General features: G+C 41.7%; 1 protein-coding gene across 3 annotated transcripts in view; it reads right to left on the reverse strand.

Moving 5' to 3' along the window:
* The window catches only part of LOC115136868 (alpha-2-macroglobulin-like), a 31,891-nt gene extending 17,766 nt beyond the window's left edge, over positions 1-14,125 (reverse strand). Inside the window, exons 1-21 of one of the 3 annotated variants that reach the window (XM_029672739.2) lie at positions 13,667-14,125; positions 12,779-12,962; positions 11,493-11,649; positions 11,237-11,289; positions 10,723-10,743; positions 10,378-10,546; positions 10,174-10,258; positions 9,792-9,906; positions 9,540-9,651; positions 9,348-9,457; positions 8,992-9,159; positions 8,593-8,829; positions 8,346-8,409; positions 7,894-8,039; positions 6,641-6,790; positions 4,904-5,125; positions 4,497-4,584; positions 4,277-4,385; positions 3,949-4,174; positions 3,664-3,790; positions 496-617 (exon numbers count right to left, since the gene is read on the reverse strand). In XM_029672739.2, coding sequence (XP_029528599.2) covers positions 496-617; positions 3,664-3,790; positions 3,949-4,174; positions 4,277-4,385; positions 4,497-4,584; positions 4,904-5,125; positions 6,641-6,790; positions 7,894-8,039; positions 8,346-8,409; positions 8,593-8,829; positions 8,992-9,159; positions 9,348-9,457; positions 9,540-9,651; positions 9,792-9,906; positions 10,174-10,258; positions 10,378-10,546; positions 10,723-10,743; positions 11,237-11,289; positions 11,493-11,649; positions 12,779-12,962; positions 13,667-13,743 — 2,742 coding nt within the window. In that variant the 5' untranslated portion in view covers positions 13,744-14,125. Of the gene's footprint in view, positions 1-495; positions 618-3,663; positions 3,791-3,948; positions 4,175-4,276; positions 4,410-4,496; positions 4,585-4,903; positions 5,126-6,640; positions 6,791-7,893; positions 8,040-8,345; positions 8,410-8,592; positions 8,830-8,991; positions 9,160-9,347; positions 9,458-9,539; positions 9,652-9,791; positions 9,907-10,173; positions 10,259-10,377; positions 10,547-10,722; positions 10,744-11,236; positions 11,290-11,492; positions 11,650-12,778; positions 12,963-13,666 lie in introns of all 3 variants that reach the window. The other 2 variants (XM_029672738.2, XM_029672740.2) reach the window with 2 other exon arrangements.
* Between the last annotated feature and the right edge of the window lie 1,634 nt (positions 14,126-15,759).

Below are 15,759 nucleotides of genomic sequence, written 5' to 3' on the forward strand. Positions count from 1 at the left end.
CGACGCTATGCCAATTGTGCGCCGCCCCATGGGCCTCCCGGTCGTGGCCGACTGCGACAGAGCCTGGGCTTAAACCCAGAGTCTCTGGTGGCACAGCTAGCACTGCAGTGCCTTAGACCACTGTGCCACCCGGGAGGCTTTTGACCTGAAAAGTACACTGTTCAGATAAGTCTACGTCCCAGGCCGTCTTGTGTCAGTCCAGCTATACGACTCAATCCCAAAAAATATGCATTCATTCATTCATTCATTCACAGATTACATTTTTCTTCAAACTTGTAAAAATATTTCCTTTTTTATTTATTATGCATGGGCCGGTGTCTAACTGTATTTAAGCTTAAAACACCAAACCATGTTGGTCTCATCATCAAAATACCAAACATACAATAGCAGGGGATATAAAGTCTAATGTATTTACCCTCACCCTAGTGTTACTGAAAACATGTTGTTATCACAGTGGGAGAAACAGTGGACTTGCTATACAGGACAGACCCTCACCTCTACCAGCAGTGTTTGCACAATGGTATCAAGGCGTCCTTTCTCTGGCACCGTGGCCACCTCGTTGCCGCAGAGCTCCTCAGTCTTCAATGCCTCGGCGCTCACTTTCACACTCACCTCCCCTATAGTTCAGGACAGGGAGACATTAACATTCCAGTCTAGACCAGTCACCCATCAGCTTGCTTCCTGTCACCCTCTCATCCTAAAGTTAAATCTAGACTTGGTTTCTTCTATCGTAATCACTCCTCTTTCACCCCAGCTGACAAACTAACCCTAATTCAGAAGACATCCTACCCATGCTAGATTATGGAGATGTAATTTATAGATCGGCAGGTAAGGGTGCTCTCGAGCGGCTAGATGTTCTTTTTCATTCAGCTATCAGACTAGCCACCAATGCTCCTTATAGGACACATCACTGCACTCTATACTCTTCTGTAAACTGGTGATCTCTGTATACCCATCGCAAGACCACTGGTTGTTGCTTATTTATTAAACCCTCTTAGGCCTCACTCCCCCCTATCTGAGATATCTACTGCAGCCCTCATCCTCCACAAACACCCGTTCTGCCAGTCACAATCTATTAAAGGTCCCCAAAGCACACACATCCCTGGGTCACTCGTCTTTTCAGTTCACTGCAGCTAGCGACTGGAACGAGATGCAACAAACACTCAAACTGGACATCTTTATTTCAATCATGGACACTCTTACTGACCGTTGTGGCTGCATTGTTGTCTCTACCTTCTTGCCCTTTATGCTGTTGTCTGTGCCCAACAATGTTTGTACCCTATTTTGTGCTGCTACCATGTTGTGCTCCTGCCATGTGTTGCTGCCGTGCTGTGTTGTCATTTTAGGTCTCTCTTTATCTAGTGTTGTGTTGTCTCTTGTCGTGATGTGTGTTGTGTCCTATATTTCTTTATATAATTGATTTTTAATCCCAGCCCCCATCCCCGCAGGAGTCCTTTTGGTAAATAAGAATTTGTTATTAACTGACTTGCCTAATTAAATAAAAACAATGATAAAAAAAAAAAAGATTCCTCTAGCCACTCCTCAGTCACTCATGTACCCTGGCTCAACTGTTCCCTCCCTCGTTCCTTCCTTCCCATCCTCCCTCGTTCCTTCCTTCCCACCCACCCTCATTCCTTCCTTCCTTCCCTCCATTTATTTGATACCCCAAGGGAGATCTTTCTCAGATATCCCTCTTGACTTGTTAGTACAAGCGATTGTCAACATTTCTTTACAGGGCTAGGATATATACAAGGAATGTATTTGAGCCATGTCTATTAGATACAGTGGGGCAAAAAAGTATTTAGTCAGCCACCAATTGTGCAAATTCTGCCACTTAAAAATATGAGAGAGGCCTGTAATTTTCATCATAGGTACACTTCAACTATGACAGACAAAATTAGAAAAAGAAATCCAGAAAATCACATTGTAGGATTTTTTATGAATTTATTTGCAAATTATGGTGAAAATAAGTATTTGGTCACCTACAAACAAGATTTCTGGCTCTCACAGACCTGTAACTTCTTCTTTAAGAGGCTCCTCTGTCCTCCATTAGTTACCTGTATTAATGGCACCTGTTTGAACTTGTGGACAGGTGTCTTTTATACTGATAACAACCTCAAACAGTCACACTCCAAACTCCACTATGGCCAAGACCAAAGAGCTGTCAAAAGACACCAGATACAAAATTGTAGACCTGCACCAGGCTGGGAAGACTGAATCTGCAATAGGTAAGCAGCTTGGTTTGAAGAAAAACTGTGGGAGCAATTATTAGGAAATGGAAGACATACAAGACCACTGATAATCTCCCTTGATCTGGGGCTCCACCCAAGATCTCACCCCGTGGGATCAAAATGATCACAAGAACGGTGAGCAAAAATCCCAGAACCACACGGGGGGACCTAGTGAATGACCTGCAGAGAGCTGGGACCAAAGTAACAAAGCCTACCATCAGTAACACACTACGCCGCCAGGGACTCAAATCCTGCAGTGCCAGACGTGTCCCCCTGCTTAAGCCAGTACATGTCCAGGCCCGTCTGAAGTTTGCTAGAGAGCATTTGGATGATCCAGAAGAAGATTGGGAGAATGTCATATGGTCAGATGAAACCAAAATATAACTTTTTGGTAAAAATTCAACTCGTCGTGTTTGGAGGACAAAGAATGCTGAGTTGCATCCAAAGAACACCATACCTACTGTGAAGCATGGGGGTGGGAACATCATGCTTTGGGGCTGTTTTTCTGCAAAGGGACCAGGACGACTGATCCGTGTAAAGGAAAGAATGAATGGGGCCATGTATCGTGAGATTTTGAGTGAAAACCTCCTTCCATCAGCAAGGGCATTGAGGATGAAACGTGGCTGGGTCTTTCAGCATGACAATGATCCCAAACACACCGTCCGGGTAACGAAGGAGTGGCTTCGCAAGAAGCATTTCAAGGTCCTGGAGTGGCCTAGCCAGTCTCCAGATCAACCCCATATAAAATCTTTGGAGGTAGTTGAAAGTCTGTGTTGCCCAGCAACAGCCCCAAAACATCACTGCTCTAGAGGAGATCTGCATGGAGGAATGGGCCAAAATACCAGCAACAGTGTGTGAAAACCTTGTGAAGACTTACAGAAAACGTTTGACCTCTGTCATTACCAACAAAGGGTATATAACAAAGTATTGAGATAAACTTTTGTTATTGACCAAATACTTATTTTCCACCATGATTTGCAAATAAATTCATTAAAAATCCTACAATGTGATTTTCTGGATTTTTTTCCCTCATTTTGTCTGTCATAGTTGAAGTGTACCTATGATGAAAATTACAGGCCTCTCTCATCTTTTTAAGTGGGATAACTTGCACAATTGGTGGCTGACTAAATACTTTTTTGCCCCACTGTACATAACTGAATATTCTTACATTTCAGTCTGACGAGAGCTGTGCGAAGTGAATAACGCTGTCCTTAGGCACTACAGTGGTACCACGGACGGCAAAATTCACATCCTACCCCCTCTTTGGCTCTAACCCGTCAACATTTACATTAATTAAGGGTCTGGATAGGTATAAGCAGTTTAGTGGAGTTACCACCATATTTATTAAACCTTACAGAAGAATTAGTGGGAAGGACCAGGGAGTACATTTGGAGCCTTGTGATAGATTGACAGAAAGTACTGTATGGCTCACCCAGAGCAGTTGGGGTGAGGATCCACTTGAAGGTGCTGCTCTCTTCAGCACACAGACACAGCGTGTACTGGCAGCCTTCACATGGCCTGGCTGTGAACTGGTCCGACTCAGCTAGAATCACCTTCACCTAGGAGAAACACATGGGGTCAATCTCAAGTCTTTCCTAGATTCCACTCGTCCTCTTCTCTCGTCCTTAGTGTCAGAGCGTCAGGTTGTCTACAGGGACTATCCAAATGAAGTGGGACTGGAGAGGTAAAAGAAATAGACAATACTGGGAGGGTTTACCATGATACACTTGGAGAGGTAGTTGAACACTGTGGCCTTGAGTGTGAACACCTCCCCCCGGATGACAGAGTAGGGCAGCGTCAAGCTCACAAAGAAGGGTTGGAAGGCAGTGAGGCCAGTGTTGGGAGCCAGGCCAAAACCCACTGAGGAAGTACAGAACGCCCCTGCAGCCCACTTGGTGATGGTGTCAGGGACAGTCTTCTCAACATCCACCTCTCCTGTATCTCTGGTGGTGAAAAGGGTGCAATAAAAACAAAATCTATTTTACCATTTGAACACATGGTTTATGGTCATGGACTACAAATATGGTGTCTGTTACAGTGCTTACCCCACAGGCACCAGGTCCCAGATCCAGGTCTCAGGGAAGTATGTGCGGACGGTCTCCTTAGGCCCGGCAGAGGCTTCAGCGGCTGAGGTCTCTGGCATCATGTTGGCAACTAGCAATGGAGCATCAATTTCATCTAGGTATTTAAATAGGATAGATGTAAATAGAAACCAATCCTTTATTAGGTTAAGACTATAAAGGTTTACACATTAGTGTATCATACCATATTCTACCATATCCATAGAAAAGTGTAGGTTACAGTCAAAAGGTTTTTTCACGTCAGAGTTGGTCAGGATCTTGATTCCAACTTCCTAAAATTAAAATGTACAGAAAATTATAAAACAGTGTCCAGAAATAAAGGCCATATCATACCTGTATTTCAGATCAGCTAAATTATGTGGGTATTAGTTTTAAAACCCAAACATTTCTGTAAATACTGTGTACATGTCTTTCTACTTTTTTCTGAAACATCACTTCACAGACCACATTCCATTTTAATTTATTCAGTGTCTACTTCAAAAAGACCACATTTTAGCTTGAACCTCTTACTTAAATATTAAGTACACACACACACACACTTTCCATATCCCAAACAGAAAAAACAATAACAAACTTATTTGAGACTCTTACTTTAAAGATGTTGTAAACGTCGTTTTTGTCGTTGTTGGGGCCAAACCAGAATGAGCGTTTTTTCCTATCAGGTACAGGTGTTGCTTCCAAATCATCGGCCTGTTTAGGTACAGGTGGAGGGGGCACCTCCATCTCCTCTTCAGGTAGGCATGGGTAGGGGTCAAAGTCTTCCACTTTGTATGAATATCCAGACAACTTCTGAACAGGCAGCTGACTGAAGACCTGCAGAGAGGGAAGTAATATACCTCTTGTAATACTGACTAGATCATCCACAGCATCTTGGCATGGTCAGAAAGTGATCAGAGGTTACAGGGTCAGTGCATAGGATAACACCTGGGTTAAATACATATAGCAAATACTTGATTTAGCTTGAGTGGTACAAGAGAACCAATGGAATAGTCCCAAAAGTTTCAACTTTAAGTATCAGACAGTTGTTAAAACATAGTTAGAAGAAGCTGAAAGTAAGCCGGATCCTATCTTGAAATACATGAGTGCAACAAAATCAATGGCAAAGAGGGATTTGTGTGATCAATGGTTAGTCAATGGATGGGCTGTGTACTGTACCAAATGGCACCCTACTCCTTATTTTTTTAATTAATTTTTTTATTTCACCTTTATTTAACCAGGTAGGCAAGTTGAGAACAAGTTCTCATTTACAATTGCGACCTGGCCAAGATAAAGCAAAGCAGTTCGACACATACAACGACACAGAGTTACACATGGAGTAAAACAAACATACAGTCAATAATACAGTAAAAAAAAAAAAAAAAAAAAACAAGTCTATATACAATGTGAGCAAATTAGGTGAGAAGGGAGGTAAAGGCAAAAAAAGGCCATGGTGGCAAAGTAAATACAATATAGCAAGTAAAACACTGGAATGGTAGTATTGCAATGGAAGAATGTGCAAAGTAGAAATAAAAATAATGGGGTGCAAAGGAGCAAAATAAATAAATAAATTAAATACAGTTGGGAAAGAGGTAGTTGTTTGGGCTAAATTATAGGTGGGCTATGTACAGGTGCAGTAATCTGTAAGATGCTCTGACAGTTGGTGCTTAAAGCTAGTGAGGGAGATAAGTGTTTCCAATTTAAGAGATTTTTGTAGTTCGTTCCAGTCATTGGCAGCAGAGAACTGGAAGGAGAGGCGGCCAAAGAAAGAATTGGTTTTGGGGGTGACTAGAGAGATATACCTGCTGGAGCGTGTGCTACAGGTGGGAGATGCTATGGTGACCAGCGAGCTGAGATAAGGGGGACTTTACCTAGCAGGGTCTTGTAGATGACATGGAGCCAGTGGGTTTGGCGACGAGTATGAAGCGAGGGCCAGCCAACGAGAGCGTACAGGTCGCAATGGTGGGTAGTATATGGGGCTTTGGTGACAAAACGGATAGCACTGTGATAGACTGCATCCAATTTGTTGAGTAGGGTATTGGAGGCTATTTTGTAAATGACATCGCCAAAGTCGAGGATTGGTAGGATGGTCAATTTTACAAGGGTATGTTTGGCAGCATGAGTGAAGGATGCTTTGTTGCGAAATAGGAAGCCAATTCTAGATTTAACTTTGGATTGGAGATGTTTGATATGGGTCTGGAAGGAGAGTTTACAGTCTAACCAGACACCTAAGTATTTGTAGTTGTCCACGTATATAGTGCACGACTCTAGACCAAACCCCTTTGAGGCCCAAAAGTAGTTCACTACATGGGGAATAGGGTGCCATTTGGGACACACCCATGGAGAACGTACAGAGTCTAAGCTGAGCTCCTGTTCAGGCTGCAGCAGCAGCACACTCTGGTCGATGGCCCTGAGAGAACAAAGAGACCCTGGGTGGGCCTGGAGGCTCAGAAAGGTCTTCTCCCCTGGCAACTCCTGGAGGGTCGAGAACTTCAGGGACACCTGGAGAGGAGAAAAGGAGAACAAATCACAGCAAATGTTTAAATATATCTTCAATGCCTTCAGAAAGTATTCATACCCTTGACTTATACCAAATTTTGTTGTGTTACAGCCTGAATTCAAAAGAAAATGTAATATGTTTTTTCCCCCTCACCCATCTACACACACAACAATAACAAAGTGAAAACATGTTTTCGAAATGTTCGTAAATATATTTATAATGAAATATCTAATTTACACAAGTATTCATCCCGAGTCAATACTTTGTATTAGCACCTTTGGTGGCGATTACAGCTGTGAGTATTTTGGGGTTAAGTCTAAGAGCTTTGCACACCTGGCTTGTACAATATTTGCCCATTAAGCTAAAATAAATATTTGAGCTCTGTCAAGATGATTGTTGATCATTGATAGACAGCCATTTTCAAGTCTTGCCATAGATTTTGAAGTCGATTTAAGTCAAAACTGTAATGTCATCTTGGTAAGCAACTCCAGGTATGGAATTGACCTCGCCGATGACAAGCATACCCATAACACAATGCAGCCACCACCATGCTTGAAAATGTAGTATGAAGAGTGGTACTAAGAGATGTGTTTTGTTGGCTTTGCCCCAAACAAAACGCTTTGAGATTCAGGACATAAAATTAATTTCTTTGCCATAACTTCTGCAGTATTACTTAAGTGCCTTGTTGCAAATAGGATGAGGACCAGTGACACAAAATCTAAATTCAATCAATTCTAAATTCCGTCTAACACAACAAAATGTGAAAAAAGTAAAGGGGTTTGAATACTTTCTGAAGGTACTGTATACTAACATATATGTCCAACACATTGGTTCATTTCAAGTACAGTAGCAAACTGATGTGCATATTGGAACAGAGCCCACATATAATAACAGTGCTGGAGTACTGTGTAGAGGAACAGAAACAGACAACAATTTTGTGATGATCCAAGAGGTGCAGTTGAAGCATTTCATATCATAGTCTGATGCAAAGTCATTTTGGAAATCGATTGTAGTGCACGTTGCCCCGACATATCCATATGGCTCTGGCTCTCTGATGTGACATTTGACATCTCATGTAGCTGGTGAAAGGTGCCTAGTTGCCTACCTTGTTTTTCAGGCAGAGTTGAATGGGGAAGTCTCGACTGTCTGCTACTGCCTCCCCATCAGGCAGCATGGTATACACCACTACCTGGGCTAAAGGGGTCAGCTTAGACATTCGCTGCAGCGAGAGCGTCAGCTCCCCTTGGTTTACTGAAATGAGAGACAGACAATGCGAATGAAATTAAGTCACCGTAAACCACCAGTCATCCAATACGGACATTGTGATCTGTGAGTAGTCTATGATATTTAAATATACTTTGCACTGTGCAGTAATGACTTGTATTGAAGATATAATCTGGTTGATTGAATCCTATCGTGACAGATTTTCATCCCATGCCAGTTTAATGCCATTAGGCCTTTCGACGAGGTATATTCTCTAATCAAGTGAGGTTCTGTGAAGTCCTGAAGAAAAAATGTCAGGAAGCATTCGGGGGAATCCAAGACCAATTAATTTACCTCTTCCTTCATTAACAGTCACAGGAAGACAGCCATGCTGCTGAATGCTGCCTCTAGATATAACCTGGGACATAAGATAACTTTTCAGCTGCATGTAAAGTACTGTATGGTTTGCCTGATCCATTAAAATCTTTCCAGACATGACAATCAAATACCAAAGTAAGTAATATATATATATTCCAAAACCACAGTCAAAGTAAGTGGAAAATTAGGTTGTATTTTGAGTGAAACATCTCTTTAACCTTACCAGATAGAAAAAGTTCAGGGTCTTCTGTCCCTTCATCAGCTCCTCCCCCTGGATGATGTAGCGAGCAAGAACAATACCGTCCTTCTCACAGGAGAACTTCCCATCGCCCTGCATTATCTTCACAAAGCTCTTGCTCTTGGAATAAAATTTCCTTGCGAAATGGTAAGCGGATGTATATGCTGGTCTACGCACACCGTGCATGTACCGATAATCCTCCCTAACCTTTTGATAACGAGCCTGGTTGAAGAAATACAGAAAATATATGAAAAAGAAACAATTGTAGTAACCCTAGGGAATACACCATGAGAAATCAATGATCTCATTCTGAACAAACATTTTCATATTTAAATAATATATCATTAAATATTTAGAGGAAAACGTGAGTGAGTGACAACTGACCGACAGAGACACAGACTCAGAACTCCACAGAGAAGTGTCTAGAGAGAAAGAAGCAATGCCCTTGTTGTCTGTGGTGAGAGTCCAGTCCTCAGATGTGCCACTGTTTTGTAGGAAGAGATACACAGGCTCATTGGGAATGGGAGTAGAGTCTGGACCGGTCACTTTGATCTGAAAACACAGGACAGGATGACTGCAGATGTCCAATATACTACATGTAAACACAACACATCAAAATCATGGTTTAGATGCTCCAAATGATGCGTTAACATTTATCATAACATCTTTCAAAGATTTTCCTGAGAAATCCATTTCCCTGCAGTGTTATTAAAAAGGCATTTAATATATTTTGTCCTCACCTTCCCCTCATATGCAATCCCTGGTTTATATGCTTGGGGCACGTCCTCAAAACAAACAGTTACGATGACATTGGTGAAGCTTGCCTTGCCACTACCTTTAAGGATGACTCCTGGAGAGAACACAGGCAAGGGTCAGAGGTTAACAGTTGAGCATGTAAACACCTCTACGTTAAAGATGAAGTTCTCTCCTACCCGTTCCATATTCCTCCATCTCAGTCTCCACTTCAAAGTCATCAAACCTTGATTCATTTAGAGCGAATCGGGTCACGTCAATAATTTGGGTTGCACAACCAGTTTTGTCGGTCTAAGGAGAATGAGTACAGTTATTGTAGGTCAGCTTAGCTCCACTACGAAAGCATGCTTCCATAAACCTCACAAATTTCACCACAGTGAGTTCTATTTGTCATCGAAGGATTTAGCATAACAAGAATAAAAAACACTTACTTTCATAATATACAACTTGCAGATATTACTAGAAACATATAACCAGTGATGTCGAATGGCATTTCTACAAACTTTCATCGTGACAGACCCCAGCACTGGTTTTCCATAAGTGTATCTAGAAACAAAGTCACCAGAAGAATGACAATTCAATAATGGTATATACATACATGTGTTGTAAAAAAATAAAATAAACAGCTATGAACATGAGCAAGTATCAAACATGGGACAGTATCTATAAAGTATAGTCTATGCAACACACACATTAAGTCCTAATATTCTGCCCATAAAATGTCCTTGTGTAAAAGCTTGTTTGTCATTATCATTATCTTGCTGGTCATTATCATCTTATTGTCTGTCACGCGCCATCGTCTTATTCACTTACTTTCCACAAACTCTCAGTGTTGCTTGATTGTCCAGAATAGTTATTGTTTGGGGAAGATGGACTTTCACCTCATATTTGGGCAACACTGTAAAAGATACATGTTGATATTACGTCTTCAATGTCTGTTGAACTACACCAAAAACAAATCACAGACCACAATTTAATCACAATGTAAAAACAATAGAATCAGACAGAAGACATCACCATATTCTTTGATGTCAAAGTTTTGGGAGGTTTGTTCTCCCTTCTCATTCCATGCAGTGATGATGTAACTTCCTTGCGTTGCCTCTGCAGACATGGGGTGGGACAGGTCCAGAATTCCACTCACTGTTGACTGGTTCAACCACTGAGCAATGCGGTTGGAGTTGGGGTCCTGTATATAGTAGGTTGAAGGAAGGTGTTTTTGTTACAGAGGCAGGCATTGTATCAATTTATGCCGCAGTACATATTGGCAGGAAATATTTTCGAAGGGAGATCATGACATTATTATTGCTTGTCTTATATATGCAGATTTAGTTTTTAGGTGCAATAGATTTGAATGAGTCTCACCTGAAGTTCCACTGTTTCATACTAGAAAAGAGAAACAAACATTCTGCATTTACATTGGGCCCCCAAAAAATGTTTAAACTGGATTTGTATTTCTTCCCAGAATTGTTTGGTGTCAGAAATGGGTTTAAAACATTAAATACATATCTTTCCAAAACAGTTTCCACAGTAGAGGCATCTACAGAGCGACAGTACAGAGCAGGCCTTGAGCTCCTTTCGATTCTTTCCATTCAATCCTTTCGATGCTCTGATCAAACAGCCGGGCCAAATGAACTCTGATCCACCCACCCGCCACCCACACTGCCCCATAAAAAAACAATGGGACTGCAAGAGAATGAAATCATTGCTCCATCACGTCCCTTCCTTACTAAACTACAGTAAACATCTCCCAAACCACACAGCACCTCCCTAAAATGTTCCAATGCTGACTAACACTGGGCTGTCCTGTACAACCCAAGTTAAAATTGCTTTCAAAGACTAACTTTATTTTTATTGAATAACACTGAGAGTAACTTACCATCTGATTGAATGACAAGAAACTAGCATCCAGCGAGACGATTCGGAACTTGACTGGGAAAGTGGTAGAAACATGTATCTATATAACATCTGTCTATATACAGTATATTCATCATCAATTTCAGTAATGACCTTTCCTCAAGCTTATGGCCTCACAAAATGAGTATGTATAATCATGCAACATTATTAACAGTAGCCTAGACGAAAAGGGTCAGTTTAGTACATTTCAGTGTTGATCAAATAATGTATCTAACTACCTGTCTGTCCAGGTTTGTAGACTGGTTTGTCTGTCTGGAAAATGGTGAGGAATCTTTTGGGCTTGATCAAGATCTTGGTCTTTTTACTCATCTCATCCTTCCTCCCCTTGATGCTAACATGTACAGTGGCCACACTGTCAGTCTTCACTGTGGGTACCTGTACAACGTGAAGAACAGGACAATGGATGTTTCTCTAGCTCCTAACCATAGCTTGGCTCTCCTAACAGTAGTTTGAGAAGAGCGCTTTTTGTTAAAAATGGTGGATAGTCATACTTCGCTATGCTGAGGTTAAAATAACAGCCATTACATTTCATAGGTTGGATCATTTTGCATACAGCCTGGAAACCAAGTTGAGTTCCACACAACATGACTGAGTTACATCCAAACTATTCAGAATAAAAGACTGACATGAATGTGTGTTGCTGAATGAATGCGTGTAGTTAAGGACACCTTCTCTTTCCATGACAGACTGACCAGGTGAATCCGGGTGAAAGCTATGATCCCTTATTGATGTCACTTGTTAAATCCACTTCAATCAGTGTAGATGAAGGGGAGGAGACAGGTTAAAGAATAATTTTTAAGCCTTGAGACATGGATTGTGTCTGTGCGCCATTCAGAGGGAGAATTGGCAAGACAAAATATTGAAGTGCCTTTGAACTGGGTATGGTAGGTGCCAGGTGCACCAGTTTGTATAAAGAACTGCAACAATGCTGGGTTTTTCATGCTCAACAGTTTCCCGTGTGTTTTAAGAATTGTCCACCACCCAAAGGACGTCAAGCCAACTTGGGCCAGCATCTATGTAGAACTCTTTCGACAACTTGTAGAATCCATGGCCCGACAAATTAAGGCTGTTCTAAGGGCAAAACTCAATATTAGGAAGGTGTTCTTAATGTTTGGTATACTCAGTGTATGTACAACTAGTGGGAGTTACTGTTCAACTAAAATCAATATGAAGCGAGGAACAGGTTGTGTAACACCCAACACTGACGGGAAAGAGACCCAATTCAAAGGGTCAGCTACTATTAAAGCTGATGACTCAGGTCAGTGTTAGTTAAGTAAACAAATGATGTCAACATTTAACAAATTGGCTTGTTGACTGTAGTCGAGATGCTTTTGCATGTGAGAAGATAGAATAGGGCCACATTCAGTAGATCACATTGTTGTGGAACTTAGCAGTTAGAAATGTCATAGATAGAGCTGGCATGATTCCTTAATCTACATGTCAGACAGGCATGATGGTTCTACATAATATATTTCTATCAAAGCCTTCTACAGCTGCAGCTGACCTGGAAGGAGGTGCAGCGATAGAAATCCTGTGTTACGGCTGCCTCCAGTAGAATGGTGCTGCTGCCACCCTCCATCTCCATTGACACCTTCAATGACAGAGGCTCTGTGGCTTGATGGACCTGAGCACAAAGTTTCTCTGTGGTCCCTCCTACCACTTCCGAGCTGACCGTCACCAGGTAAATCCTTAAAGGGGAAAGAGTCAGCATGAATACAGCTGTGGTAATAATACTTAAGTTGCAGTGTACTCAAACTGCTCTTTTGTTCCTACTGATGTTTTAAAGTTGGGGACAAAGTTATCTTAATCGTCTCTGGCTATGTGCTCCACTCAGAGAGGCCAAACAATGAGAAATGGAGGGCACAATTGATTTTGTTTTGGAGAGTGTTTGAGTGGATACCAATGAGTTGTTTTAATGGTTTGTCAACCATGTCTTGGGGATGATTAAACAGAGAGACATTGGAAGAAAGCACACCAGTAGGGGGCAGTGTCTGTCAACATCTCTCAGGTGCACATAAAGGGCTCTATTTGAATTTTAAACCCAAAAATCTATAGTTCTAAATTGCCAGCATGTCTCAAAACATATGAAAAGCCTCACATGCACAGATGTCCTGTGGCCTTACCACTATATTTGTTGTATCATTATTCACACATGGAGAAAATTGCAAGCAGATACAGTTAAATCAGTAAATATAAACGATTACATGATGTAATATTAGGTTAATAACTAAAATAATTTCTCAGGTGGACTATTCTACACCTGCACGTGCGTAGTGTGTAGAATGCGGAGTATAATTAATGAAGTTGCATGCAGTAAGGCATGTAAATACAAATTGCTGATGGTAGTAGATTAAACACACAATCTACATCAAATGTTTTGTAGCGTACTTACGATTTGAAGGTGCTCGATGTCACAGTTTGTAAAATCACTGAGGTGATCAATACAAGGCAAAGTAAGTGGAGAGCCATGGCAATAGCTTCGGTACACAGCCGGTCTTCCTTCGTACTTTCAAATGCTCCCTTCCCTCGTCCAGATGATATGGTGTTATATAAATATTCATACACATAGCTTATAGATTATACAGCGCTAAACTAATCCGCTTGACTCAAGTCATTTCACGTACCCCTGCTAAAACAGGAACCAGGTCACTCTCCCTGCAATAAAACAACCCCCTAACACTATCCCCTCAGCTCTGTTGTCTTACCACCCCAGGAAACAAAGACATTCCATCGCAAGAACACATACACCCAGCCATAAAACTGACCCCCTCTGTTCTCTTCTTTCACGACCCCCTCTGCTCTCCTGTATCAGATTTCCTGACACACAAATACCTTCTTACATGAACACACACACCCATCTCAGTCCAGGTCAAAGGGAGCTCAGAGAACAAGACTCTGCTATGCACCAATGGGGCCCGCTCTGGCTAGAGCAAGGCCCGCCTCCAACTCTTTGTGACCAGTCAGAAGACCAAAACGACCACCTACTTTATTATTGTATAAAAATGAATGTAACCTTTGTATAAGGCCTCTTTTTCACCTGACCCCTCATCGGGTTATATGAACTGGATCCGTGCACGATGTAGAACAAGATATCTTTGACCAATAAACGGCCTTTTTGATACACCTGATTCCACTCTGTCCAGCGTCCATGATTTGGTCTCAACTCTCCAATATTTAAACACTAACAATGGTCAGAAAGGCTGGACAAACAGTGCTATTTATACCAAAATTCACCCTCGTGTCACTCCCTTCCAAATTGTTTGGAACACTGCAGCCACCTCCCGTTCCCACATAATTCCACTTAAGTTCTCAAATAGGCACTGCCCCGACTAATATGATGGTCACAATGACGACCAAAACACCTCAAGCTATCTTTCCAGACACATTTAGACGGGAACACTTGATCGAAGAAATGCCTGTGTTTCCTGGCTGACCTATCGATTTAGCCCACCTGTCAATTTAGCCATTAGCCATGTAAAAAGCCACCACAGGCTACAGCTTTCTGCTTTGACTGATAAAATGCAACATATTAGCTCACCAATAGCATATTTATTTCCCTACTGTGTCAGCAATATGTCAATATCAACAGCGAAATATTGTCATCCAATCTAACAGTGAACATAGTGGATCAATATACTGTGCCAGTCAAAAGTTTGGACGCACTTACTGATTCCAGGGTTTTTCTTTATTTTGACTATTTTCTACATTGTGGAATAGTAGTGAAGACATCAACACTATGAAATAACACATATGGAATCATGTAGTAACCAAAAAAAGTGTTAAACCTATATTTTATATTTGGGATTCTTCAAAGTAGCCACCCTTTGCCTGGATGACAGCTTTGCACAGTCCTGGCATTCTCTCAACCAGCTTCATGAGGTAGTGGTCTGGAATACATTTCAATTTGTCATGTATTGTCATGTTATGTCTTGTTCCTGTTCTTTCTCTTCACTTCGTTTCCCCCTGCTGGTCGTATTAGGTTACCTTCTCTCCCTTTCCTTCCCCCAGCTGTTCCTCATCTCCTCTAACTACCTCGTTTACTCTCTCCCACCTGTTCCCTTTTTTCCCTCTGATTAGGTCTCTATTTCTCTCTCTGTTTCTGCTTCTGTCTTTGTCAGATTCTCGTTTGCTTCACCCTTGTCCCGTCCTGTCGTAATCTGCCTCTTCATCAGATGCTACGTGTGATCAGGTACCTCTGTCCTCTACAACCCGCGCCTACACGGAGAGACCAGCAGTCTGTTGCCGCTAACCCTGCTATTCTCCTCTGCTGCTAGAAGGGGACACTCCTGTAAAGATCAGAGGACTTTATGATTTATTTGTCGCCCTCTCTGCGGGTTGTCTATTTTGTCAACCGATACATCTGAAGAGGATTTATGTCTTCCCTGTGTTTGGACATTAAAAGACTCTGTTTCTGTTAAACCGCTTTTGGGTCCTCACTCACCTGCATAACAGAAGAATCTGACCAAGAATGGACCCAGCGACTTC

The sequence above is a fragment of the Oncorhynchus nerka genome, linkage group LG11 (assembly GCF_034236695.1).
Source record: "Oncorhynchus nerka isolate Pitt River linkage group LG11, Oner_Uvic_2.0, whole genome shotgun sequence".
Lineage (NCBI taxonomy): Eukaryota > Metazoa > Chordata > Actinopteri > Salmoniformes > Salmonidae > Oncorhynchus > Oncorhynchus nerka.